This window comes from Zootoca vivipara, chromosome 11 (genome assembly GCF_965207765.1).
Source record: "Zootoca vivipara chromosome 11, rZooViv2.hap1.1, whole genome shotgun sequence".
Lineage (NCBI taxonomy): Eukaryota > Metazoa > Chordata > Lepidosauria > Squamata > Lacertidae > Zootoca > Zootoca vivipara.
The window spans coordinates 3,963,583-3,991,515 of NC_142594.1; the positions used below are offsets into that span (position 1 = coordinate 3,963,583).

A 27,933-nucleotide genomic window follows, 5' to 3' on the forward strand; every position below is an offset into this window, starting at 1 on the left:
CAACCTCTGAAATGGCAATTTAGTTAAAAAGTTGTTGCCTTAAAATTAAAGGTGTACGTATGTGGGGAATTTTTTTTTTAAAATTGACAAAATCTGGTGCCTTATGGAAAATTTTTGTTACTAAAATAAATGTGTGGCTCATAGTTGGAAGATGTAGTGAGACCAGTCATGTGATTCCTGTTTTGCAGGATTGTACAATCCACGACTGTATGATGTATACACACACACAAATATAAAATCAACTCAGTGGGAGACAAGCTTTGTATGTGCAGACTCCTGTTCATATGGATGGTTTTTCGACATGATCAAACTCTCACCTTTATTCTGAAATGGTTATTGCCTAGCAAGTGGAGTTGTAGCCCAAAGCCTCTGGTGAACACCAGCTTGATGAGACGGCTACTCTTAGGCAAGTTGAAGGAACTCATAAAAGAAAGTGGGTGAGAGTTGCCAACTGTAGACTTCACACTGCATAACAGCAGTGTACACAATTCATTCGAACTGTCTCATGCAATCAAACAGGTGACATTAGACTGGACAAACTTTGAAAATTGGAGCTCCCTTTTAAGGGGAAGTTAGGTGAGCTATTTTAGAAAGTAAACTTTTGGATTTCTTGATCCTCAGCCTACATGCTGCTGAGCATTCCCAGTTAAAGAGCTGGGTGATTTGATGGCAAACATTTGTCTATAACTGGCCATTGTTTACCCATGTCAGAAAACAGGTGTTGTGAATGGGCTGCAACGTAGCTGTTGGTGGCATCCTGGACATGTGGAAATGGTGAGATAGGAATTAGAGGGTGTGCCTACATTTTGTGGCAGCGGTGGTGTGGGGAACCTAGAGCAGTTCATTATCCCAGCCAAAGAAGCCTAGAAATTGTTCTGTAAAATAAACAGAATTGTAAAACAAAAATAAAATAAAAAAATCCTCAAAATGCTACTGTTTCCATGGTTCTTTGGAGAAAGGTGTGAAAGTTAAATCAGTTTCAGAGTGGTTTTTAACCACAGCAGATGCGTAGAGTACAGTTGATGTGATCCTGTGAACTCATTTGGCAAAGCTCGTGGTTCCACCTTTTGTTTTTCAGGTGCCTTAGAGATAACCCTCAATATTCTCACATTATGTAGGTGCTTTGTGTGTGCATGGAGAATTCGTTCTCCCTTTGCATTTCTTTTTATCTCATAATAAAAAATAACATTATAACTGTGTTTCTTTACTATCATAGACAAAGATGGCAGGTGGGGGTGGGGGGGGAGAGAAAACGTGAATGGTTTTTGGAGGTCATCAAATCTCAGGCATTTCTCTACTTCGACTCACCAATAGCATTTTTCTTGTTTGAAGCCTGCCTTATTGTTCCAATATTTGACACTAAAGTCAAAGCCCTAATTCGATTCTACTGTATAACTGTTTCCCCAATACCTAACTGCTTCAGCCCTCCTGACAGGCTGGGAGAAAGCTGGATTTAAGGTTTAACTCCCTCCCATAGTGAAAATTCCATGTTCTGGTCCAGTTTTAATGTGCAAGGTAGATTCCTAATTTATTGTTAATAAATGTAAATTGCCTCAAGCACTGAACTAGTTAGATGAATGCAAAGCACTGCTTTTTTTTAATAAAAAAGTTTGTGGTCCATGTGTCAATTAGCAGACTAAGCAGAACTTAGTAGTACAATGCAGTGGTGTAGCGAGCCGCCACGACACCCAGGGCGGCAAATGGCCATGCACCCGGGGGGGGGGGGGGCGTCACTACGTAACGACACATGAGTCGGGCGGGGTATCGCCGCCCCCCGCACCTCCAAAGCCCACGTGCCTCCAGTGCCAAACTCCAGGTAAAAAGCCTGCTCGGCGCTGCACATGCGTGTTACGTAGCAGGGTATCGCCGCCGCCCCCGGCGACTCCAAAGCCAAGTGACACCCTCCCCTCAGAGCGGAACCCGGGGCAGACCGCCCCCATCGCCCCCCCATTGCGACGCCCCTGGTACAATGGTTCTCAGTGTGCAGCTGGTCTCTGTTGTTGTTGTTTAGTCATTCAGTCGTGTCCGACTCTTCGTGACCCCATGGACCAGAGCACGCCAGGCACTCCTGTCTTGCACAGCCTCCCGCAGTTTGGTCAGACTCATGTTGGTGGCTTTGAGAACACTATCCAACCTGGTCTCTAGAGAGATGCAAAATAAAATCAAGGGTAGCATGCGTTTTCTCTGGCCCTTCCGTGTGTGTCTCGCAGGGTGGATTTGATTTAAATTGATATGATTTAAATCACTAGTCAGTAAGACTTGATTTAAATCTGTTTTTTTTTTTACAGAAAGACTCATTCTTGCTGATATAATCTTAATATTTACAACTGGGAAGAAGGGCCTGGAACCCGTGAACTCTTATTAGTTGACTGGCAAGCACTTCAAGGTCTCGCCAAGGACTTACAGATCCCTGTTACTATTGCCTCCACCACCCCAATAGTTTTGCGTCTACATCCAGGTGCCTATTCTGTACAGTCGAGTGTTAGTGCAGTTGTTGGAACCTAGTGGGATTGGGAAGAGGTTGCCAGCCCCTGAAGTACCTTCACTACTTGCCTCAAACCTGAGTGGCACAGACATGCAACTGACTTCCACAATTATTGCAGAAAGATCCCAAGACTTATGGAGTATTCTGCTCATAAAGTTCCACTTTCATTTTTTCTGCTTCACACTTAGCTACTTTTGCCGATCTACCTAGATTGGGTAGGGAACTGGATTGGGTCAGTGGGCTGGATCCTTGTCTCCCCCTCCCACCATGGGCCAATTTTGACATGTGGATGGGGCCACCCATTTTTGCTTGTACAGTTCGAAATTGAACTGTGCAAGCAAAGTCAAAGCCGGCAAAGTGCCAACTATCAGATGATTATTGGGTCTTGTGGAGAACTATGCAGCAGGCTTCTCAAGCCCTGGTGATCAGCTGATAGTTGGAGCTTGCGAAACCGGATGCACAGTGACTTGTGGGTACTGCTAGTCAGCAAACTGCCTTTTAGCACTGCCACATCTTTATGGTCTGTATGAGGTCAGGTGGGCCTGGTTTGGTTGAAATAGCCTCAAGGGACAAATGGGAAGATCTGGGGCCTATTTAGGCCCATGGGCTAGGTGTTCCCCACTGTTGCCCTAGAAGGTCTGGTGGTATAACTTAAGCCTTCATCTTGTGTGTCTTTGCCTATGTGTGAGTTAGACAGAGCTCTTGAAATGCAGCTAATTTTGTTGCTTGCTGTCTTTTTTTAAAGCAAGCAACATGTTGTCACGGTGGCAGTGTGGAATGGTTAGAGTGTAATGTTCAGGTTTTTCCTATACAGTGGAACCTCGGCTTATGAACACCTCGGTTTATGAATTTTCGGTTTACGAACGCCGCGGACCCATCTGGAACGGATTAATTCACTTTCCATTACTTTCAATGGGAAAGTTCGCTTCAGTTTATGAACAGACTTCCAGAACCAATTACACCCATGCTTCGGGTTAAGTACGCTTCAGGTTGAGTACTCCGCGGACCCGTCTGGAACAGATTAATCCACTTTCCATTACTTTCAATGGGAAAGTTCGCTTCAGTTTATCAACGCTTCAGTTTATGAACAGACTTCCGGAACCAATTGTGTTCATAAACCGAGGTACCACTGTAATGTAATGGTTCCAAGCCTATGATTATGTTTCGCAGATTTAAAAAAGGATGATTGGCGAGCAGCAACAAATGACCCCAAAGCTAGGTGGTGAAATGGAGGGAAACATTATTTGCTACCTTCGGCGATTTTCATTTTAGGGTTGTTTAGAGAAAGAGATTCCATGGTTATTAGCAATCCCTCCTCTGGTTTTTCACAGGTGTGCTGCACTAATAACCCTTTTCCGAGTTACATTTCTAAAACAGACAAAACGAACAGTTTACATGATCAACCTTGAAGATATAATTCACCGCAGTTTCACTGGACTGATGTAAATGCTGAAGTTTAAATATTTGGATTTACAGTCACATGGATGATCAGTTCAGCTCCTGCTGTATAGTTCCAGTCTAGGATGACATCGGTGGAAGGGAAGTGTTGGCTTTCTACCAGAAATCTCAGTTGCTTTTAGGCACAAGTGTGTGTGTGTGTGTGTGTGTGTGTGTGTACATAACTAAGCTTCCTATAAAACCTTGAGCTCCTTCCATGCCGTTTGGAAGTAAATTCTAATGGATTTAAGTTACTTGTTTCTGTGTAGCACATTGAGTATGGCAGACTTAGAAAATGGAGTTAGTGTGTAGGATATGGCTTTGGGGGCACCTGAGTTTGCATCTCCGCCCAGTCATCTTGCATCTTGTTCTTGGCCCCACTGGTCTTCATCAGGTGGAATGGGGCCTAGTACTGTGTCGCAACAGCAGCACTATCACTATTCAGATATATGGAAGAAAATTAAGAAGTTTGTCCCCACGTGCTTCTTTGGGCAAAAACTTGGTTGTGGGTCTGAATGGTGGGGAGATTCTGTGATGGTGGGGAGATTCTGTGGTGGAGCGACTGCAAGGGGGGGGGGGGGTAGGTGGGGTGTTCCTTGCTTTTCCCTTCTGTGACAATCTGTAAGAGGAAACAAACTCTTCTAGCTCCAGGGCTGGTGTAGTTTAGGACCTGTTTGGGGGGCATGTTGGGGGAACAAGGGGACTTAGAATTCTGTGTCTTCTTGGCTGCCCCTGGAAGCCCCCTGTTTTGACTTCAATGCCAGTAGGGCTCTTCCTCCCCCCCCCCAGCTTCTGGGGGCTTCTGGCCGTGCGAGTGCCGTTCTATCAACAGACCTCTTTCCCCACCGGCTGAGGCCCATGCGCCATATCCAATGGTCTTTCCACAGTTTTTAGGATTGCAACTTAAGTGAAATAAATCAAGATAGCTTAGTGATCTTGTGCTAGTTGTACACTTTCGCAACCCAACTACCTCCCAAGGTTGTTAGCTTATTGGAGGAAGAATGAGGTAGAAAACTGATGAATTAAAGTTGGTTTCTTGAGCTTTGCGATATGGTCTGTAGCTTACTAGTGTCAATATACAACATCCTCTTCTCTGGGTGAGAAATGTGGCTGGGTTTTTGTTTGGGCTCCCCCACCCCCACCCCTTCTGCTCCTGTTTTGAAGTTTTATGGTTTTATTGTTTTATTCAGGTATTAGTGTGAAGGGAGCTGAAGTAATGAGAAGTCATCATGGAAGCCCAGTCCCATAGCTCTACCGCGGGTGAGAAGAAAAAAGTTGAGAATCCCATCGTGAAATGTTCCACTCGAACAGATGTCAGTGAGAAAGCCGTTGCCTCCAGCACAACATCCAATGGTGAGTAACAGCAGGGATTTACCAGCAGCCAAACCTGCAGTAATTTAATGTGTGCTGCATTCCTTGTGAATTGAGCTTTTGCACCTGGATTCAGAGTTCATTCTGAGATAAGGCTAAAGCCAGCTAGCAGGCAGAGGAGAGGAGAGGGGAATGTGAATGTGTGTGCGCACGCACACACACACACACGCACACACAAACACACCTTTTCTGGTGCCAAACATTGTATTTTTCTCCAAATTATCTAATTTGAACTGTAAATAGTGATGTTATTTATTATGGAAGTTCCTGTTGTGGCTTTTTGGAAAAGAATTGTGATCAGCTTGGAAAGTATCAAAATGCCTTATGTTTTACATTGGAAATTGTTTACCTTAATTAGATAATTGGTTAGTGCAAGAGAGACAAAAGTGGCCTTGTCAAAAATTAATGGCTTTCTTTCTTTCTTTCTTTCTTTCTTTCTTTCTTTCTTTCTTTCTTTCTTTCTTTCTTTCTTTCTTTCTTTCTTTCACTCCCATTGTAAACATCTTCTCTTCAAAATATCCTCATGGATTTCTTTAACCACTTACCGTGAAACAGTTAACTTATAAAGAAAACATGCTCTTTTAAAGAAATGTAAGTCTATAGTTTGCAGAAATTTCCTTGGTTCCCTCCAGAGTGCCTTTGCTCGCTTGGTAATTTGACATGCACACTGACGAAGCTTTTCCTTTCCCCCCCACTTCCAGATTAAATTGAAAAAGACTAAGGTCATTGTTCAAAACCTCTGTTGTAGCGACTGAACCACCTTTGCTTCAATAAAAATAGTAAGAAGAAAGGAAGGAAAAAAGAATATGACTTCTGTCGGAGGTGTAGTTTTAGAAGTAAACGTAGCAGCTCACTCTCTGATCTAGTGTCCTATGATTTTCTTGAGAGTACCCATCAGATCTCTGAATATCATTTAAAACCATACAGGATAAGTTGGGTGCCTCCACTCATCTGTAATATTCCACAATAATATGTATTCTTCTTGTTTGCTGAATGGTGCAATATTGTAATGCTTACTTGAGACTGAAAATGAACCAGTTTTTTGTTTTGTTTTGTACTATCCCTGTCTGTCTTTTATACTGTGTATTTATGCAAATAATAAAACTTGTGAAAGATTTGTTGAAAAATATGTGGCTGATGCAATGGATAGGCAGTACTGCAGCCACACTGTGTGAAATTGGTAAGATGACACACAGCAGTGTTTCTCATCTTGGTGGATGAACAGGAAGGTGGACCTGAAACTCATACCCTGTGTATTGATCCTGTGGACCAGCAGTGATGATCACAGAGCATAGAAGCACACACTTGTATAGTTGGAAGGGACCCTCAGGGTCATTTAGTTCAACCCCTTCCAGTGCAGGAATCCTGCCCATAGTCGTCCCTGGGTGGTCTTGAACCACCAACCTTCTGATTAACAGTCAGACGCACTGACCCATCGTGCTACAACGAAACTCCATTCCTGTATATTGGAAGCTGTATGTTTTGAAGCCCTACAGATGTGCAGAACATCATGTTGGTAGTACCTGTGGATGGTGGGGTGGTGCCTGTTCCTTTCATGGCATGTTCACAGAGCATAGCTGCCAAGTTATCCCTTTTTTTAAGGGATTTTCCATTATGCTGAATAGGCTTCCTCGCGAGAAAAGGGAAAACTTGGCAGCTATGTCACAGAGCAGTGGAGCAAATGACAGTTGTACCATGTGTGCTACTTGCAATGATGGGAATTGTAGTCTCAAAACATCTGGAGGGCCAAGGTTGAGGAAGCCTGGCCTAGTTCATCAGTTGCAACTATAGAATGAAAATATGCAAGCTCTCAAGAAACGTGTTTCCTTCCGTTCATTGTTGTCTTTTTCTTCTACTTGAATCAAGTATGCTTGATTCAGTTTTATTTACATAAATCACATTCATGTTCTGGCCCTATGCATGCACCAGACAACCAGAAGTGGCTCTAAATAAACTCAAGGGGTGCTGCTTTCTGCTTCCACAGTGACCTATGTAGGAGCTCTTCCGGGCTACTTTGCTTGATCATGCCTCCAAGCATTTAGGAATGAAAAGCAAGTTGCACTCCTAGATCTTGAGTATGTTACTTCTAACCTTGGTGGTGGTGTGTCGTGCATACATTCCTAAGAATTCTTAGTATTTGCACAGAGCATTCTGAGTGTTCAAAGTGTTTATATACATTATAAGCCAGTTAGATATTGCAGGTAGGAATGGCAGGGTGTGTGTGTGTTTAGAGTTGAGAGTTGATGAGACAGTGAGGGTTTATTACCTGAGTCGCCAACGGCTGGGATGCATTTTGAACTGGGGAGTCAAAGCCACTATTTATTTATTTATTCAATAAAATTTATATACTGCTTGATTGTAAGAAATTAATTGTGGTTTACAAAACAATTTTAAAAATAAAATGGAAAAAAATTCACAACCCTACTTCAAAGCTTTGCCAAATGCACACAAAGCATGCTAACTCCAGGATACAGTAGCCTGCAGCATCAAGTTAATAAACAAGGATGGAGCACTGGGTTTGTACAGACAGAAATAAACAGATATGTCTGATAGGAACTTGAATCAGGGAAAGTTCACATGGTGCTTTTTGTTAAGGTAAAGCCACCACAGAATAATTTTACCTCATCCATTTCTTGCAATGAATATTTCTTAGGAATGCGCCCACATACAGAGACAGCTGGCGTTTATCATGTTGGAGATCCTGTTAGCTGTCAGACCTTTCTCCAGACCAGCCCTCCCAGATCCCAGGCATGTGGGTCCCATGTGTTTGCATAGAGGAATCCTCCTTTGGACACAAGAGACAAGACATGGCAAATCTCTCATGACCGGTTCTTTCTAAAATGTGTGAAAGAGCCCTTAGTAAAATGAGAAAGCTAGCTGCCAGAATGCAGAACAGAAGAATTGTTTCTGGCCCGAGACCTTCAGCCACACTAACAGAGAAATGCTAGGCATGTCTACTCAGAAGTAAGTCTCAGGAATGTATGCGTAGGCTTGCAGCCATAAAATATTACAGTAAGCCAAGCCATTTTGTGCGAGTTTAAGCAGGTCTTTGGATCTTGGCCAGTATAGTTGTTTTGATTAACATGAACTAAGATTTACGGCTGCTGGGTATGATTTTCCCTTAGGAATATAGTCTGGTACCTATTGGCCACAACAGCTCCACAGCCGCCTGCCTGCATGCCTGAAGGCAGAAGTAAAGGTCTTGGTGGGTGCGCTGTGCCATAGTTGTGTCGGACACCTGTGTAATCAGGAATGTGTTTAACAAGGATATTAATTACCTTTGGTGAGGTGTGAATTTGAATTTATTAATGCATATATAGTAGCCCTAGACTCTCAGAGGAGAAATGGTTTATACAAGCAAAACATTATTAGTATAAAAGTGTTTGAGACATTTTTCCTGCAGCAATGCCAAATTGTGTGTTTAAGTTTTGGGACTCACCCCAGTGTTAACCAAATGATGAAGTTGTTCAGGTGATAGGACTTAAAGGAAGTACTCCTTTACACAGTGTGTAGTCAAACTATGGAATTAACGCACACTATGGCTATAGCCTTTTCCTCTGTGCATTTGTAAGTTGGTAGCTATCAGTGGCCTCTAGTTCTGATGTCTGTATCCTTCCTCCAGGCTTAGAGCCTCAGGTCACCAGTTTCTGGGGAAGAGTATCAGGGAAGAACTATTTCCTTCATGTCCTCCTCGTAAGTGTCCCAGAGGTATCTGGTTGACCACTGTGGGAAACAGGATGATGGCCTTGATCAGCATTTGATCCAGCGATAATTGGCCTTATGTCCTTATGCTAGTATTTGTAAGTAATCCCCTCTCTCCTTCCACATAGCCTTGAGCTGCACACTTTTCTATATGTGGGAGAAATCCATCCAAACCGTCATCAGCCTGGGATTTTTCTAGTTTGTGGGGTGAAAATTGATGGAGTTTAGTTTTAATCATGCAATCCTGTTTGTTTGGATTTACTGTAATGGCTCTGCTTTAAGCTAAGACAAAATCTAACTCTTGCATGGGCTCTAAAAGTGTTTAAGATTTTGCTGATGTGTGCCCACATTATCTTCCTCATGGCTAACAAAAAGGCTTTAGGCTGCACACTTAGATTCAGTGGTCTTACTTCGGAGTAGATAGGTATAGCACGGGCAGGCAGACTTCAGGCTTATGAGATAGACTTTATTTATTATTTTGCCAACTGCAAAACAATAGTTGGGGATGGAGCCTAGTACAAAATGGTGGCTCAGAGGGTAGCCTCACTTATCCCCCACGAGCCTGAATATAGAAATACAAATCTGCTTCTGATTTGCTAGTAACAGAACTGTCCAGCAAAGCTGCACAAAGTCCTGGTGAAAGGCAACCAACAAATACTTTTATTTAACAGTCGAGGAACAATTTGCCTGAGAGGTAAATTACCTGGCATGAAGATAATCCCCTCCCTTTCAATTTTCCGTCCTATTTTTATGACTATTGGGAGTCAGAAAACTCAGTAGATCACCCTGGGATATACTGATAGCTCCTAATCTACCCTCTGCCCATCTCAGCCTGTGGATTTACCAGCTAAAGCTTTATTTAGTTGACCACTAGGCACTAGTTTTTTTACTTGTTTTTTTACGTAAGGTCACAATTTTATTACTTTTTGGTGCATTGCACTACCATCTTTTCTCTCTATGAGAACGGCTATGGTTTATTATATTTGGAAGCTGCCCGGCACCTTATTGGTACGTATATTGGAAACGGCACCTTTACTGTGGCTTTGATTGAGGTAATTAAAAATGCGCTCAGTTTGGAAAGTCCTGATATCAAAATACTGTTGATCTCATGCCTGGGCAAATGTGTGTTAAGCATGTTAAGCTCCAAGTGACTTAGTACCACATGTGGCACTCTGATATAGATTCATACCAGCATTAAATGCCCCCCTGCTGGTGAATCTGTGGATCCACTATCTTTCCGTGCTGGATTCCTTTGCTTTCCTCATGGAATAGGAATCGTCCCATATGGGATGGGGTCCTTGGAAGCCTGAGTAGGACAAGATGTGAACCCATGGGGATTTTGTGTATGGAACAACTGTTCCATAAACAGTATTCTCTCTCCCCCCCCCCAGCATATTTGGGAGGCGCCCTGAATCATGATGCCCATCAAGCAAAACTATGCTGGGCTGAGGGGCAGGGGGAGAGAAAGGTACTGTACCAGTATTTTATGCATTTCCAAAGACTGAAAATTAATATTTCCTTTCATATTTTCACAGTTCTTTAATTACTGCAGCTAATGTTGGCAGACTAAGAGTGACTCATTTTACATAAATGAAATGCCTGTCTTGCAGTTTAATTTGAATTTCTCCTCTGCAGTATTGGTGTAGATCTATGCCAGCTGATAAAATATGCCCTGTGCAAACATATAGGGCTCTTTTTTATTATTAAAACAAACAAATTGTAGCTATTTACTGGAAGGCCTAGTCACACAAAATGCTTCTGATTTCTCTTTTGATGGATTCAATAAAGCAAAGGAACAAGGCAAGGTTGTTCTGAATGACTACTGGCATGTTTGCCAAATAGGGTCCCTGCATGCATCGTTCGGCAGTACCTGCATCACCTCATAAACCTGTCCAGATTTGAAAACAGTGTCTTTCTTTTATAGGACAGCACACACATTTGCAGATTTTGCAGGGTAACATATTGCTTGAGTGACAGATGTCAGTTTGCTGCCATTTTTTAGGTGCTCTACCACTTTCTAAGAGGCCTGTATGGTGAAACAAGCTGAAATATTCTTGGGGTTTATGCAGAACTTCTGATCATGCAGTAACCTTCCCCCTTTCAGTTTTTTTTAAAAAGAAGTTTAGAACTATTTGGAGGGATGTGATAGCTGCTAGCTGAGATGGTGTGAAAAAGATTTTAAGCATGATTCATGGGGGATACTTCTACCAATGGGATGTTAGTCATTGGAGTTTAATGGAATCTTCATGTTCAGAAGCACTATATCTCCGATTACCTGGTGCTGAGGACAAGTGAGGGAAGGTAATCTTTATCCCATTCTTGTGAGCTTCCACAGGTGTCTGGCTGTCCCCTGTTGGAGACGGAATACATACTGTATTAAATGTATCGATCAACCCAGCAAGGCAATTTCAAATTTATTTCAATATTTGTATCGCCTCCCTCTCCACTAAGACGTAAGTATGCAAGGCAGCTAATATAATGGATGAAAAACATAACAAAAAATTCATTATATCACTGTTAAGAAATGAAAAGGCAGCAGTAAATAATAAAAAGAATCTCCAATGAAAATAAAATGGCACAGAGGCTGGAGAATGAGCTTCTGTACCATTCTCTCAAAGCTCTTTATAATCTCAGGAAGACAGTCTTTGAGGATGCAGAAGGACAAAACTCTCCAAAACGTCTGAGAGCCCATGCAGACACACACCTACCTTGGCCTGTATATAGCTGCTGGTATAGGTAGGGTTCAGGCACACAAGATTCTTCCGAGTAATTTGTATTATGAATATGTGCATTTCTCATACAGATAAACTCACCAATACCCTGGAGTTCCAGTTTCCTGAAAATCTGGGAATGTCAAATCTTATGCCCTTATTGGCATTGCACTTGGCTAACCATGAGCTAAGCTCTTCAGTTAAAAGAGCAACTGTAAGCGTTCAAGAGCTGCCAGCATTTCCATTATAAAATCTTAATTTCAGTTACTTTGCCATTAAAATCTGCTCCAGGCTGAAACTTCTATAAAAGGGTGAATACTGGAATTGGTTAGAAGTTTGAAAACAGGCATACACAAATTCGTTGCTCTTTTTGCAGAAAAATAAAAGCACGCTTACAATATTTTTTAAAATTCCCTCGATTGGGTAATGGCAAAGCATTAAAGCTGCATTCATATTGAAATCTGAATGAACTTTTTGTAGCTTGTTGCGCTTGCTATTATTTGCTTGTTTTTTTGTTTTTGTTATTTTTAATTTGCACCATGATCAGATAAAAAGTTGCCCATGAACAGGGAGTGACCAAACAATGAAGTTGAGGGAGATTCCCATGGAATAAATTACAAGCAGAAGTCCTGTAGCTTTAGGTCAGAGGAAACAGGTCACTTCTTTTGAGATTGAATAGCTTGAGATCTCAGACCTATTTGCATGCACAGCAACCTACACTCCTTTTACTAAGGGGCGAAGGCAGCTGTACTTTACAGGTATATTGATGAGATGGGCATGGATTTGGTCTACAGCTGAGTAAGACTGACCAGATTAAAAGCAGCAGGTGCAGATGCAAGAAAGCAACAAACGGGGGTGAGAGAGAAAAGGGGGCGAGGAAGACGAAGGCAGGGCATAGCCTTCACCCACCAACCCACCTGGCTGCAGCCTATTGTTTTGGCCACATTTTAATTCATGTTGCTGCTTCACGTATGAGCATAACAATGTTGATTCTATGATTATATTACTGTTTCTGTATTCATGGGTACAAAGTTTGGTCAAAGGTTCAGCAATTTCTTTTGACTGCTTCACATGTTTATGAAATCGGCAGCATGTATGCCACATGGCCGGAAGTGTGTAAGATGCAGAACAGGAATCTGAGCCAATTACTGGGTTTTTCCCCCTTTTTAAAAAAATGTATCTTATATTTAGTGGTGTAATTAATAAAAACATATTTAAAAATGAGTAAGATTAACTCCATTAATTAATTTTGTGATCTGGACATATCAGATTACGCATTTGGGGTTCTGCTGGTTTCCATTGTCCTTATGATCCTGCTGTGTTTGTGGGGCTTCGGCTCTCTTTAAATCTCTTCTCTTACACCATAAATACATGGACGGGGAGGGCCTGGGGCATTCCACTCCACTATCTTGCTGACAACCTCTGTATGCTTTTCATGCAATATGTTGGTCCCAGAATTGCAGGCTTGGTCTTTTAAAATAGCAACTAAAAGCTTAATCGACAGAGTTGCACCCATATCCGTAGTTCTGATTGAGGACATGCCCCCCTCCCCATTTAAACTGTTGGAAATTCTGCAAGTATTAGCAGAGAACCTCTTCAGTTCTTTGATAGACAGATTCAGTTGGGTATGTTTTGTCTAGTTTTTGACCCAGGAACCTGTCTCTAGTGTAATCTGATATTCCTTATTAACCTATTATTCTGTCTTAAAGGAAGAAAAAAGAAAGAAAGAAGACTAATTAAAAGCATATGTAGGTTGCGGCCTTTGACTACCTTTATCAGAATCAGATAGTTATGGAGAACACACTTTAATGTGATGGAAAACAGAAATTGCAATCTTTATGATGAAGTAACTGGAAACCAGGCAGAGTAGATGAAAAAGGGCAAGAATATCAGTTGTCTATTTTAGCCTTTTAAGAAGAGGAGCCATTTGGAGGATTTTTAAGGAAAGACATTTTGGACCTTTGCATCATAGAAAAATAGTATTCTCTCTCTCTCTCTCTCTCTCTCTCTCTCTCTCTCTCTCTCTCTCTCTCTCTCTCTCTCTCTCTCTGTGTGTGTGTGTGTGTGTGTGTGTGAGAGAGAGAGAGAGAGAGAGAGAGAGAGAGAATGAATGAATTCCTGCTGTCAAGAACACGAGAGGGAAGGTATTATCACATTGCCCTCTTTGTTTTTGGGTTGGACAACCTGACTCCTAGTTGAAGTAAAATATTTGATGTCCTGGTGAGAAGCTAGAGTTCAAAGGAGGTTGTTAAGTTACCAGATATTTTGCCTGTGGTGTCAATGGGTCCAGCTATAGAATCCTGCAGTTCAGTATGGGCCAGCCCAGACTTTCAGCTTTGTGGATGTTGCCAGTACGAACGCACAAGCAATTGATTCTTTCCCTTTGGGAAAGGAGTGGCAATTAGGTGAGGTGGTTTGTGCATTTTTCTAGTTATATGCCTGCACCACACATTGATGTTCAGTGTGTAGTGATAAGACATAGGCAATCGCTTACCTCTTCGCCAGCATTGCTACAGCATATTGAAGTGAGATGCTTTGGACCAGAACCAGATCTGCACAGGGCTGCTGTTGAAAAAGGCAATGGCATGGCTATTTGATGGCATGTCTGCCGTGTCTCCTGCAGCCTAGCTTTGTCCTTGCAGAAAGGAGGCAGAAAGGAACATTGTGACGTGAGGACCCATAGAAGTTTCTGTAAGTTCTTAGTGATGTGGCAGAGGAGACTATAGGTAGGGTTTTTTGTTCTGTGCAACTGTGTGTCCATTGTAGTTGATTGTTTGGACCTTAGTGTACAGGTAAAAAAGGTAAAATAAGTATATCATCTTGTTTTTAATAAAACGATTCTGCATTATGCAAATCGTGTGTAGTATTTTGGCTTGACATTCAAAAGATAATGGCTAGATTTTGTGGAAATAGTTCATCCTTTGGACTTCCTTGCTATGCAGCACTTGTTCAATTATAGTAACCCAATGCTGTCTGGTTTCTTCATTCTGAGAAATGAAAATGGTTTTGGAGGAAAGTAGAGGTTTGATGCTCTGTGCTTAAATCTAGTGTGAGCTATAAAGAAATAAATAGCTGTGCAAAATTCAGACTCTGTCCTTCACTAAATAACATAAAGCAAATATACACTTCCATGCACAGATGCCATTGTGATTGAAAGCCCTTTTTTACTTGTACCTGGAGCAAGGCATTTTCTGCCATGCCATTCACAAGGACACACTGAACAACCACGGAGGCTCCAGCTCCTCATCTGCTTGGCCAGTTATTTCTGAATGACCACCTTCCTACTTGTTGGCCTTGAACAGCACATACTAACTAGCACCACTCTGGCATATGGGAATATTTCCAGGATGCGAAATACCAATAGTTTAAAGGTAAAGGTAAAGGGACCCCTGACCATTAGGTCCATCCAGTCATGACCGACTCTGGGGTTGTGCGCTCATCTCGCATTATTGGCTGAGGGAGCCGGCGTATAGCTTCCAGGTCATATGGCCAGCATGACAAAGCCGCTTCTGGCAAACCAGAGCAGCACATGGAAACACCGTTTACCTTCCCGCTATAGTGGTTCCTATTTATCTACTTGCATTTTGATGTGCTTTCGAACTGCTAGGTTGGCAGGAGACCAATAGTTTAGCAGGTATTAAAAGAATACATCTGGGCCATCATATGCTAGCAGTAGAGTTACCTCAGTGACCCAGAGCAGACCACTTGGAGAATGTTGCTGTGTAGAAATTGAGGGGAAATATTAGGGGTTCCTGGCAAAGCTTTGTTCTTCATGACAACCATAAACCAAGTCTCAGAACTACAGGACTTTGAGCTCACGCTATTCAAAGTGTACAATTTTGGGGATTTTCTGCTGCAAGGCCACTGCCACCAGCTGAAGTTTCGATGACTTAGTAATGCTGTGTCAAAGGGATTGGCTTCCATTTAACACCAATCCATGGTGAAGCCATCTCAGAAAGTGAGAATTTCCTAATGATGTTTTACCACTGCACCACCAAGATAGCAAAGCTTTACTTCAGTCTTGCTGTAGGAAGCATTGTGGCAATAATATGTCAGTGGAGTGGGTTGTTCTTGTAGCATTAAGCATTATTTCCTCTCAGAGATGGTTCGCGGGAATAAGCATTGGGTCCATGTTATGATAGCATTTCACTCTGTAACTGTGCAGTCTTGTTCAACAACTTAATTGGTCAATACTTGTTAAAGTGTTTAATGGCAGTGTAATTGGCACACAACTTTTATTAGTTGCATTCTAGCAAAAGAGGTTTTCTATGTATTTTTGTTCAGGGTGCTTTGCAGAATTGTTCCTTCATTTTGTATAATCCTGAAGGATATAAATCAAGCTCTGCAAACTATATTGCCCATTACAGGTAGGTAGCCGTGTTGGTCTGGATCGAAGTAAAATAAAAAAATTCCTTCAGTAGCACCTTAAAGACCAACTAAGTTTTTATTTTGGTATGAGCTTTCGTGTGCATGCACACTTCTTCAGATACAGTGAAATGGAAGTTTCCAGGCACTTATGTAGAGAAGGGGTGGGGAGGGGTGGGGATGGGGAGGGGGGATCACTCAGAAGGGTGGTGGAAATGGGTGATTGACTGACTGATAGCTGTTGATGACCGCAAACGACTGCAAATGGTTTTGCATGAAAAAGCAAGGGTTGAGATGGCTGAAGATCGCTTATCATGTATAATGAGATCGGGTTCTTATCTCATTATACATGATAAGCGATCTTCAGCCATCTCAACCCTTGCTTTTTCATGCAAAACCATTTGCAGTCGTTTGCGGTCATCAACAGCTATCAGTCAGTCAATCACCCATTTCCACCACCCTTCTGAGTGATCCCCCCTCCCCATCCCCACCCCTCCCCACCCCTTCTCTACATAAGTGCCTGGAAACTTCCATTTCACTGTATCTGAAGAAGTGTGCATGCACACGAAAGCTCATACCAAAATAAAAACTTAGTTGGTCTTTAAGGTGCTACTGAAGGAATTTTTTTATTTTATATTGCCCATTGAAATCCATTGGTTTCATTGTGCTGGAGTGCTCTTGTCACTATGCTGGATTTAGGACCATTGTGTTTTGATCTCTGCAGCCCTGCAAATCTAATAATACCCCACATTACAAATGGGAAATCAAGTCTGTTATTTGCTCAAAGCTACACACTGAATCTGGCAGAATTTTAACCCAGGTCTTCCAGATCCAAGTCCGAGTCCCTTGTCTACGCACTCATTGGTTCTGGGTGCATTCACAATCTCTAGCTAGTGTGAACCAGGGCTAGGTTTTAAGTAGCACAGTCTTAGAATGTATTTTCTTCTTAATCAAGTAACAACTTCTGTGTAATTCAGTGCAACACTACAGTCCTCAAAGGGGTTGTGAAATTTGTGCACAGTAGATATGTGTGCATGTCTTCAGAACAGAGGAGGCAGTAGGGGGCTAGATTAATTATGATGCTAGGCAGATTAAATGAAGATTGCCTGAGCAAACATGGGAGCCCTTCCAAGTCATAGGACAGCAGAGTCAGTGTGGCCCTATTCTCTGTTGTCAGGAATAGGGTTACAGCGCACGAGGATCAGAATATCTTTGTGGTCAGAAAAGTTGGAAGAACAGATCACAGTTGTGGCACATGGCTGAGCAAGACAATTCATGGGTTCCTAGTTTATGTCTCTGTATAAGGCCCTCACCCACTTTGAGGCAGCATTGCCACTATTTACACTATTTACACACATGTAAATTGGGATTTGCTGTGCCCTTTTCTCCCACAGTCAACCCAAACTGTACTGGCTAGCGCAAATGATTCACTCGATTGTCTTACCCTTCTCTCCAGGCGAGCTTTGTGCATTTTAATTTTTTACAAAAAGAAAGATTTGATCACATAAATTGACAGGGACACGGGTGGCGCTGTGGTCTAAACCACTGAGCCTAGGGCTTGCCGATCGGAAGGTCGGCGGTTCGAATCCCCAGGATGGGGTGAGCTCCTGTTGCTCGGTCCCAGCTCCTGCCAACCTAGCAGTTCAAAAGCATGTCAAAGTGCAAGTAGATAAATAGACGGGAAGGTAAACGCCGTTTCCGTGCGCTGCTCTGGTTCGCCAGAAGCTGCTTTGTCATGCTGGCCACATGACCTGGAAGCTGTACGCCGGCTCTCTCGGCCAATAAAACGAGATGAGCGCCGCAACCCCAGAGTCGTCCGCGACTAGACTTAACTGTCAGGGGTCCTTTACCTTAAATAAATTGAGTATATTTTGTCACCTTTGAAAATAAAAGAGGATCTGTTTTTTGTTTTGTTTTTAACTTTTGCAAAACTGCTTCAAGGAGGGAGTCATGGTGGAAGGGAGATTTCCAGCCTATCAGGGCTACTGCACACAGCCAGTTTCTGCTGTAAGCACACAGTTTTCCCTGAGCCCAGTCGGAGAGAGAGCAGACTGGACATACAGGAAAGTGGTGAGGGCTGCTCTTCTTAGCAAATTATATAGGTCTGCAAGCACCCATATGTGGCAGAATAATACTTTCAGCCAAATAAAAAAAAATGTTTACACTGAAGCAAGTCGTTGTGCTGGTCTTAGTGGGACTTGAGTGTATAGTGATGCTTAGGATGTTTGCCAAAATGTGTGAGAGGAATAATGAGACTTCTTTACTAATATACTTCCTTTTCATGGGAGGAAAGCTTAGGTATTTATTTATTGTCTTGTTGCCAGTGCATTTGAAAGTGTGCAGTTGTGATCATCAAGGTTTTCATTCATATTTGTTAAGTTTTGGAAACCTTTCCTAATTTGCATAAGGATAACCTCCGTACACAATCTTGCAAAATGATAAATGTCGGCCTGGACTTAAAATGTTTTACAATGAGGGAGCTTAAAAAAATTGGCTGTGCATTGTGAGGGGTTGTATGAAGTGGGACAGTTGTTGGAAATCTAATTGATCCACACCAGCAGTATTCGTATTCCAGAGTAACAGTGCAATTTTAAATTTGCAAAAATGTTGTGGCTCTTCTAAGATTTCTCCCTTGGTTTTTTTCTCATTGCAGGAAATATTGCACAAAAGTTTGTCTCTCAGCCCACGTGAGCCCTATCTTCCCCCCCTTCCTTTCCCTCTCCCTCTTTTCCTCTCATGCACATGCTTTCTCTCTTTAGTTGCAGAAAGTTGAGTTCCATCCCAATTATTAAATCTTTGGAGACTATTCCCACATGGTTCTGTAAATGGTAGCTTCATCCTGAGTTCTTTCATCTCTTTTCCTGCTCTCCTGGCTTGACAGTTGAAAAGGTCTGACTGCGCCACACAATGGTTTGATTGGTTTCTCTAGGGGAGGCTTTTCCCGGCCTCATCATTCGCCAGGCAGGTGGACCAGAAAGTCTCCTGATTCTTTTGTTGCCTCTCAGAGTCCGAGGTCTTTGACTGAATAAATCCTCCGTCATGGGATAATTTTCTAAAAGGAGACTGAAAGATGTGAGAGAAAAGCCCTCGCTACTTGGGTGCTGAATTAATGAAATAACTGGGCCTTGGAGTTTGCAATTGAAAAATCACCAGGAATGCAATGGGTGGAGACAGACTTCAGAATGAAAGTCTGTTGGTCCCCCCCCCCGCTGCCCCCTCCCTGAGGTAGGAGAGCTTTAAGTGCTCTTACTAAATATGTTGGCTTGTCCAGCAACCTTTGGGTTTATTTGCATTTGTCGCCATGTTTGCATGGGAGACTAGGGCAGAATAAAAGTGGTTCTGGCGCAAAGCCTAGTTAGTCATTAGATTATAACAAGTGGATGGAAAAGGCTTCCATATGACAGAACTAGGGTTGAGTTAACACAGGGTGAAAAGTAATTTACAGATAGGCTGTCCTCAGCCATCTTTGTAGCCTCTGATAAGGTTTCATTTCAGAATGGATAGGCGACATTTCCACTTACGGACCCATTCTGAGACACCTGTGATAACAGCTTTTGGATCCTAATTGAAATTGGTTTCAAAATGGATTTTCACTTTTCTCTGTCTGTGGAAAATATTGAATGGATTCCGAGCTGCCACAGAGAATCCCAGACCTTGGAAAATGGAGCAGGATGCCAGGATCATCTTTCATAACAGTGTCGATGATATGACAGTCTTGTTATCTGTCTTATTAATGAAATCATTGATCACCTGATGAGGGAGATAATAAACTGCAGTTTGCTGCCATTCAAGAAACTCAATTAGATTCATTAAAAACATTGGGTGGGTGGGGAGTGGAGGAAGCCAGAGGATAAACTTAAAACACCAAAGATGTTTCTACATTCCCCCCCCCCCCCCAAAACCTGTGAGGGCAATTTTCAAATTTTGGTCCATAGATCGCAAAACAGAAAGACCTTCCTTGGAAGCTTTCAATGCATAAAGTGTAGCTAGTTTTTTTGTTTTTAAAGTGTTATAATAGAATAATAACTGTTAGGGAAACCTGAGGTGGTATCTTCCTCTTACTACCGTATAATTATAAGCATCAATGTTTACCATTTGTAGATGTATAATTATTGTTTGTGATTAATCTAAACTAATTAATAACTAATTAATACAGTTTATTTGCAAGTATTACACCTAATTGGGCCTTATGTGACTGAATGCTCAACTGTATAAGAAAAAAAATTCATTGCACGTAGAAAGCTAGCATGCCACATCCTGTTCCTGACATGCTTTGTATTACCTGCACAGAATTGTTATTTTGTATTCAGCCACAACCTGCGGTCTGAAATGATACAGGTGAAACACAAATTTGTCTTCTCATTGAGAACGATACTTTTTGGTGATCCAGATAGAGGCGACAGAGGCGACAGAGATGGGCATATGTGTGGCAGGCTTCCTTGCCTTGCATTAGAAGCAGCGGTTCTTAACCTGTGGCTCCAGAGGGTGTGTGAACAAGGTGCAAATTCCTACCCCCCCTTCAATTTCCTCCCCACTACTTTGAAAATTGTCTTTTTGAAAACAATTCTTTTTTTATGTCAAATTTCTGGAGGCAGTGGTGTCCATAGCTTCCATCAGATTCTCAAAGGGGTCTGTGACCCGGAAAGGGTTAAGAACCGCTGTGTTAGAAGATACGCTTCAGAAGTGGTGCTGCTGTTGGAGGGAGGGGAACCCCCAAAGACCTCCTGCAAGCACTTGTTTTGGTACGCAGTCCTTTCAAATATATAATGCAGTACACATTTGTAATATACAGTACTTTGGCAATATACAGGGCTCAACTAGAGGGAGAAGAAAGGAATACAAAGTCACAGGAATAGCAGATCTCAATGAATGAAAATTGAACCAGTATTTATTTATGTATTTTTTAAAATGACAGCAAGGATTCTAGAATATTTTGTATTGCATGTACTGTAGATTGTTTTGGAAAAGGTCAGAATACCTTTAGAAAACATTTAAGATTATTCGGTGACCAGCTTGTATACTGTCTCTTATTTCACTATGAATAGAGTCATAGGAGGAGGAAAGCACCTCGCAGCAAGCAGGGGTCAATTCATCCCCCCATTCTGAGTTTGAAAGAGGAGCTGTGATCAAAGGCTTTAATGATGTCACTGATCTTTGACTGACTGATTAGAAACAGAAGTTCTTGAGAATTTAGCAAGACTACCTTTTCCTTATCACTTCAAATCAGATAGTGTTTACCATTTGGATTTGATTTCAAGCATTGCTTAAAACTGAATTGATGGTTGGCCCGAGAGTGGTGTTGTTTTAAAAAATTCCCATTGTAAATATCAATTAAAAATATTAAAAGTGTGAAGCATATTTTTTTTTGTTTTGCTGTTGTTGGAAGGTTGCATAGAACATTCAGTTTGAGTGCTTTCAACCTGCCTTACTGCTTTTGACTGTATTTCATGGTTTGTTTGTTTTTAAGTTAAGAACATAAGAAGCCTGCAGGATCATGCTAGTGGCCCATCTACCCTGTTTCTCATATTTTAAGACATACCCATAAAATAAGCCATAGCAGGATTTTTAAGCATTCAAGGAATATAAGACATACCCCGAAAATAAGACATAGTGATAGGCACAGCAGCAATGCCGGCCGCGGCAGGAGGAGAAGGAAAAAAATAAGACATCCCTTGAAAATAAGCCATAGTGTGTTTTTTTGAGGAAAAAATAAATATAAGACATGTCTTATAATATGAGAAACACGGTAGTCCAGGATTCTGTTCTCACCGTGGCCGACCAGATTCTTGTGGGAAGCCCGCAGTCAGGACCTGAACACAACAATAGGGATATTCACCTGCCCATCATTGGATGTCATGATAACGTCATGACAGGGGGTGCCAAAACTGACTCCATGGGGTGGGTACGTATGGTTTTGGGAAAATGGGTCTTTTGTGGAGCAAGTTTGGTATATGAGTTGGAGGTTCTGCATTCGGGATGAATGGTCTGACTCTGTATAAGTAGTGATTCCCCCCACCCTGTCCCGATCGATGACGTTTCCCGCCCCTCCTCCCCCCACCCCCGGTTTATCCCTGTGATTCCCGCACCCTGTCCCGACCCATGACTTATCACTCTCCTCCCCCCCACCCCCGAGTCATCCCTGTGACTGGTCCCACCATGTCCTGAGCTACCCCATCCTCTCCTCACCCCAATCCCCACCCAGGTGAGTCAGTACCTCCATTCTACCTAGTCTGTAAAGGCTTCGGCCTAGTATGTAAACGGGAGCCGAGGTGCTGTGGAGAGGGAAGGTTTTAAAGGTGCAGTACCAGTGTAGCCGCCGCTAGAGGGCGGTGGTTTGCAACCTGGTTCTTTTCCCAGCATGCATTTTCGTCTGAGTGGTGTGTTTTGAAACACGGGGTTTGGTTTTTTTTACGTGGCACAGGTGTGGCATCTGTCTTTGAACATGGTACGGGGTCACTCTCATATTCACATGTGGCATTGTGTCAAAATTTGAATGCAATCGGGCAAGCGGTTTTGGTGAAACGTGGATACTAATGGACATGGCCAGTTTACATTTATATATATATATATCCTAAAGACCTAAGACAGCCTTCCTTAACGTGGTACACTCCTGATGTTTTAGGTCAACTCCCATCAGCCGTAGCCAGCATGGTTGGGCCAGTTGGGACTGCTGGGAGTTGTAGTCCAAAGCATTTGGAGGGCCGTAGATTGAGAAAGGCTGATGGAGAACAACAGCAAGTTATTAGCCTATTGCTGAATAATAGGGGGGGGGGAGCTAGCTGGGAATCCCATGTTCCTTGGGAATGCCAGCCTCACTGGTACCCAGAATAGGCCATACCAGAAGAAGATCACAAAGCACAAAGACATTACTGTACCAACCATCCTAGGTCTTTAAAGCTCATAACCTACCTTGCGTTTGGCCATAGCTGCCAAGTTATCCCTTTTTAAAAGGGATTTTCCATTATGCTGAATAGGCTTCCTCGCGAGAAAAGGGAAAACTTGGCAGCTATGGCGTTTGGCCTAAAAACAAACCGGCAACTAGCAGAATTCTTTCAAAACAGGCATATGATTTAGGCAACTATAAACTTACGTTGAATTGCTATAATATTATGCTAGGGTGATGTTTGGCCATACCTTTGTAGGAAGGAATGTTTTAACTTCAGATTACAAAGCCACATATTGTAAATAAAAGCATTGTGCTGCTTGTGTTATTAAAGCTGAGGCTCCTTCAGGCAGAGGCACAGCTGGAAGTCTTGCAGAAGATTACCTTGCTTTCCATATTGCCTCAAACTCAATATATCCAAGGCTGAACTTCTCATCTTTCCTTCTATGCATCTCCTCACACAGTTTTGTTACCCATCCGTTGACAGTGTTGCCACCCACCCTGTTGATCAGGCATAAAGCAAGCCTTGGTTTTCTCATGGATGCTTTTTTTCCCCTTTGCCCCAATCAACTCAGTCAGTCATGTTGCTTTCCTCTTCATAACATTACAAATATTTGACCCATTCTCTCTGTTCCACTATTGTTTCTTTCCATAACTTGACTACTACACTCTTCTGTCTGGTCTTCCATTGCCTAATCTTTGCCTCTTCACATACATCCAGCAGTCACATCTCTTTTTGACTCCCCTCCATAAATCCCCTCCTGTCCATTCACAGATGCTGCACAAACATCTTGACCTTTTGGACCTTCAAGCCCCTCATTATTGCTCTATGCTTATTTCCCAATCACAACAACAACAAATTCGTTTATTGTGAGGGCCATGCCTTTACACAAATATCTACACGACAATAATTAAAAATATTAAAATTCATTGCATACTATCCCAGCAAAACCTTCGTCCCACAAAACAGGAAGAAAAAGAAAAAACAGCAACGAGTTAAACAGACGTTGAAGGGGTCTTTACTTAGTCATCCAGAAATATTTCCCTGGCTTTCATGGCCTTCATCACAAAGACCGCTACCACATGGGTAATCCGTGGGTTAGCTTCAACTAACAAAAATTTTACTCAAATCTTCAGGATTGATTATAGAGTTGGGTATAATTTGCAGCATCACATCTCTAAAGCCCGAGTAAATGGGACAATAGAGGAGGTAATGTATAAGATCCTCTTTAATTTTCATGAAGCAAGGGCATAAACAGTACTCTACTGGGATTTTTGTGAATCTGCCGGTCAGTTATGCAGTTGGCAATGTTTGAAACCCGGCCATAGTGAAAGCTCTCCGAAGGGTGGGATCAGTGATATCCACCAAGTAGTTGCCACCGATTTTGACTGCCTTTACTCGGGGAAACCAGTAGGAAAACCCAGAATTTTTTATCTTTGTGGTGTCTTAAAAGGCGTCTTTTTCAAAGATCCATTTCTGAACTTTATCAGGGCTCCACAGTTTGAGAGTATTAAACTCAGGTAGGTTGTATCTGGATAGGATATCTAATAGGTTTTGACACCAAGTAGTATTATGTTGTAAAGATACAAAGGCTTGTTTAGCCAATTAGATGTTCAAGGCATCTGCGAGGTTGATGAAAAAACACAGAAATATTGAGTGGGCCCTGGCAGACATGGAAGGTAATCCTACTTCCACTCTTAAGAAAGCTGCCGGAGTTCCCTGAGGGAGGCCTAGAATTCTTCTGAGATAAATTTCTTGGAAGATTTCAAACCGTTCTAGCAGCTTCTGATTCTACCCCCAGAGTTCTACCCCATATAGCATCTGGGGAATCTCTTTTCCAACGAAAGCTTTTAGTGCCGGGATCACCAGTTGCCCTCCCCTCGTATAAAAAAAAACTGAGCAAAGCACCGATTGTCCTACGTGTTAGAAGGGTTACAGCCTTGAAGTGGGCAAGCCAGCTAGATGTAGCTTGGAAAGTGATACCAAGATATTTTTAAAAAGGACACTGTTCAATTATGTGTTCATCTAAAGACCATCTAAATGTGTGGCGAGCTCTAGTAAACACCACCATTTTGGTTTTGTCATAATTTATCTTTAGAGAGTTTTGGGAACAATAAGCTGCGAGCCCCTCCAGCATGCTGTGTAGACCCCTTCGAGTAAGTGCCATGACAGCCATGCCATCAGCATATAGCAATATATTCAGGTGTTTGCCTTCTAGGGCAGGAGCTGATGCCTTGTACTTCGCCATATGCTGAACAATGTCATTTATATAAAAATTAAATAGGAATGGCGCTAACAAGCAACGCTGCTCAACCCCTTTCCCCAGTGGCAGTGGGTCAATATAGTTGCCTGACATCCCAGTTCTGATTTTAACTGTGGTGTCTGATTGTAACTCTTAAGTATTTTGAGAAGTCGTCTATCAATATCTGTTTCGTATAGTTTTTGCGGGAGGCAGTGGAAGACAGGAGTGCCTGGCGTGCTCTGGTCCATGGGGTCACGAAGAGTCGGACACGACTAAATGACTAAACAACAACAATAGTTTTTGCCATAATTTGTCCCTACAAATTGAATCAAAGGCAGATTTCCCAATAACAGGGAAGGATCATAACTTGGTTAGCTAGCATGTCCTTTGTGTGCAGAAGGTTCCAGATTTGACCCCTGGTATCTCCAGGTCAAGGTGGGAATGTCCCCAGTGGGGGAGCCACTGTCAGTGTGTGTAGACAGGACTTAGCTAGGTGGACCACAGGTCTGACACAGTATAAGACATGCTTCCCATGTCACTCCTCCAGCTCTACCACCATCAAAAGGTTTCCTGCTCCCTGAAATGACTCTGCCCAATGTCCCTTGCTGCCTCTTATGCTAGAAACTGTCCCCTACAAGGCTTCTGTGCAGCCACCTTACTTAATTCCTTTCCCTGTCTCCTCAAAACCCAACTTTTCTGGAAAGCATTTGGATTATTTGTACAATTCCCAAAGTTTGTATAATTAATTAATCCCATATTCTTCCCTTCCTACTCATTCTTCCATCTTCCCCCGTGTCCTCTGTTGCTGCCCTGTGTCTGTTTTAGATTGCGAGCCTCTTGGCCTGCAGAATTGTCGTACCTGTTCTTTGTAAAGCACTATGTACAAAGATGGTAATAGAGCAATCCAATGATAGGCCAGGGCAGCATGGACTGTAATCTTCAACAGGCCAGGGCAGAAAATGGGTAGTGATGGTTCTCCCCCCGCCCCCATTTGTACCATGCCAGGCAGCTATAGCTAAGGGACTCAAGGGATTGGTTCCCTTAGAGCAGGCATGTCAAACCTGCGGCCCTACAGATGTTTTGGACTACAATTCCCATCTTCCCCAACCACTGGTCCTGCTAGCTAGGGATCATGGGAGTTGTAGGCCAAAACATCTGGAGGGCCACAGGTTTGACATGCCTGCCTTAGAGGATCTATGGAGCTTGGAGCCAGTGTCCCACCCCAAAATCCCTCATTTGGCTACTGGCAATAGTAGTGGGGTAGAAAAAAACAACGCCAATATATTTCACATCTGGCAACCAATGTGCCGCTTTGGTTTCAGATAGTACGTGGGTAAAGGGACCCCTGACCATAAGGTCCAGTCGTGACCGACTCTGGGGTTGTGGCGCTCATATTGCTCTATTGGCCGAGGGAGCCGGCATACAGCTTCCAGGTCATGAGGCCAGCATGACAAAGCCGCTTCTGGCAAACCAGAGCAGCACATGGAAACGCTGTTTACCTTCCGGCTGTAGCGGTTCCTATTTATCTACTTGCATTTTGACGTGCTTTCAAACTGCTAGGTTGGCAGGAGCTGGGACCAAGCAACGGGAGCTCACCCCGTCACAGGGATTCAAAGCATCGACCTTCTGATTGGCAAGCCCTAGGCTCTGTGGTTTAACCACAGCGCCACGGTACGTGGGTAGATGAGTCTAAGAAGTCTGGGGCACAAATTTTCATGGCCCTCTAGCAGCGGAAGTGGCTCATTTACCAGAGGTAATGTATTTAGTCTTAACTCTACTAAGCCTTCGTTTGGTCAGAATCAAGTGTACACTTCCAGAGTTAACACTAAATCCGTGACTTCTGATAAATGAGCCACCATAGCTGCTAGAGGGCTGTGAAAATATGTGTCCCAGGCTTTTTAGACTTGTCTAGTTCGAAAGCACGTCAAAATGCAAGTAGATAAATAGGAACCGCTACAGCGGGAAGGTAAACGGCGTTTCCGTGTGCTGCTCTGGTTTGCCAGAAGCAGCTTTGTCATGCTGGCTACATGACCCGGAAGCTATACGCCGGCTCCCTTGGCCAATAATGCGAGATGAGCGCGCAACCCCAGAGTCGGTCACGACTGGACCTAATGGTCAGGGGTCCCTTTACCTTTTTACCCATGTACTATCTGAAACCAGAGGGGCACGTTGGTTGCCAGATGCGGTTTCCCCCCTATTTCTCCTGCCCCACTGCAGGAGGATCACTGACAATAGCTTACCACCTGCTTGGGCAAAGCTGGGGCCTCCATTGTGGGGTCGTTTCCTGCCCCACCTGCTGCCCTCCTCCTCTCAACTGGCAGAGGCCTAGAATCAAAACTCAGTAATCCTCATACACACAGCATGAGTACTAGGGTAGCTTCTATTATGTTCCTGTGTTTTGGGGGTGGGGGTTTGAGGTGAAAGTGATATTTGCTCACTGATTTTCTTTGCTTGCTGATTTGACTTGCCAGTGTTGGTGAAACATCCCAGGAATGTGTGTTCTGCAGTTCCAGTTGATGCATAGCCATAGCTGCCAAGTCTCCCGTTTTCCCTGGGAAACCCCCGTTTTCCCAGCTGTCCCCAGCCGAAAAAACTGATTATTTTTTTTGTTTTCCCCCGGTTTATTCTGGCGCGGCAGCCATTTTGGAACTGGGCAGAGCATGCTCAGAAGGGACTTTTGATGCTGCTCTGCCCAGTTCCAAAATGGCTACAGCACGACTTCTGGTGCGGCGGCCA

General features: G+C 42.9%; 1 protein-coding gene across 3 annotated transcripts in view; it reads left to right on the forward strand.

The window, feature by feature from the left end:
- The window catches only part of GLI3 (GLI family zinc finger 3), a 244,269-nt gene that overhangs the window by 21,459 nt on the left and 194,877 nt on the right, over positions 1-27,933 (forward strand). For all 3 annotated transcript variants that reach the window (XM_035129597.3, XM_035129598.3, XM_088654320.1), the window contains exon 2: positions 5,113-5,275. In XM_035129597.3, the coding sequence (XP_034985488.3) occupies positions 5,152-5,275 (124 nt within the window). In that variant the 5' untranslated portion in view covers positions 5,113-5,151. The remainder of the gene's footprint in view (positions 1-5,112; positions 5,276-27,933) is intronic.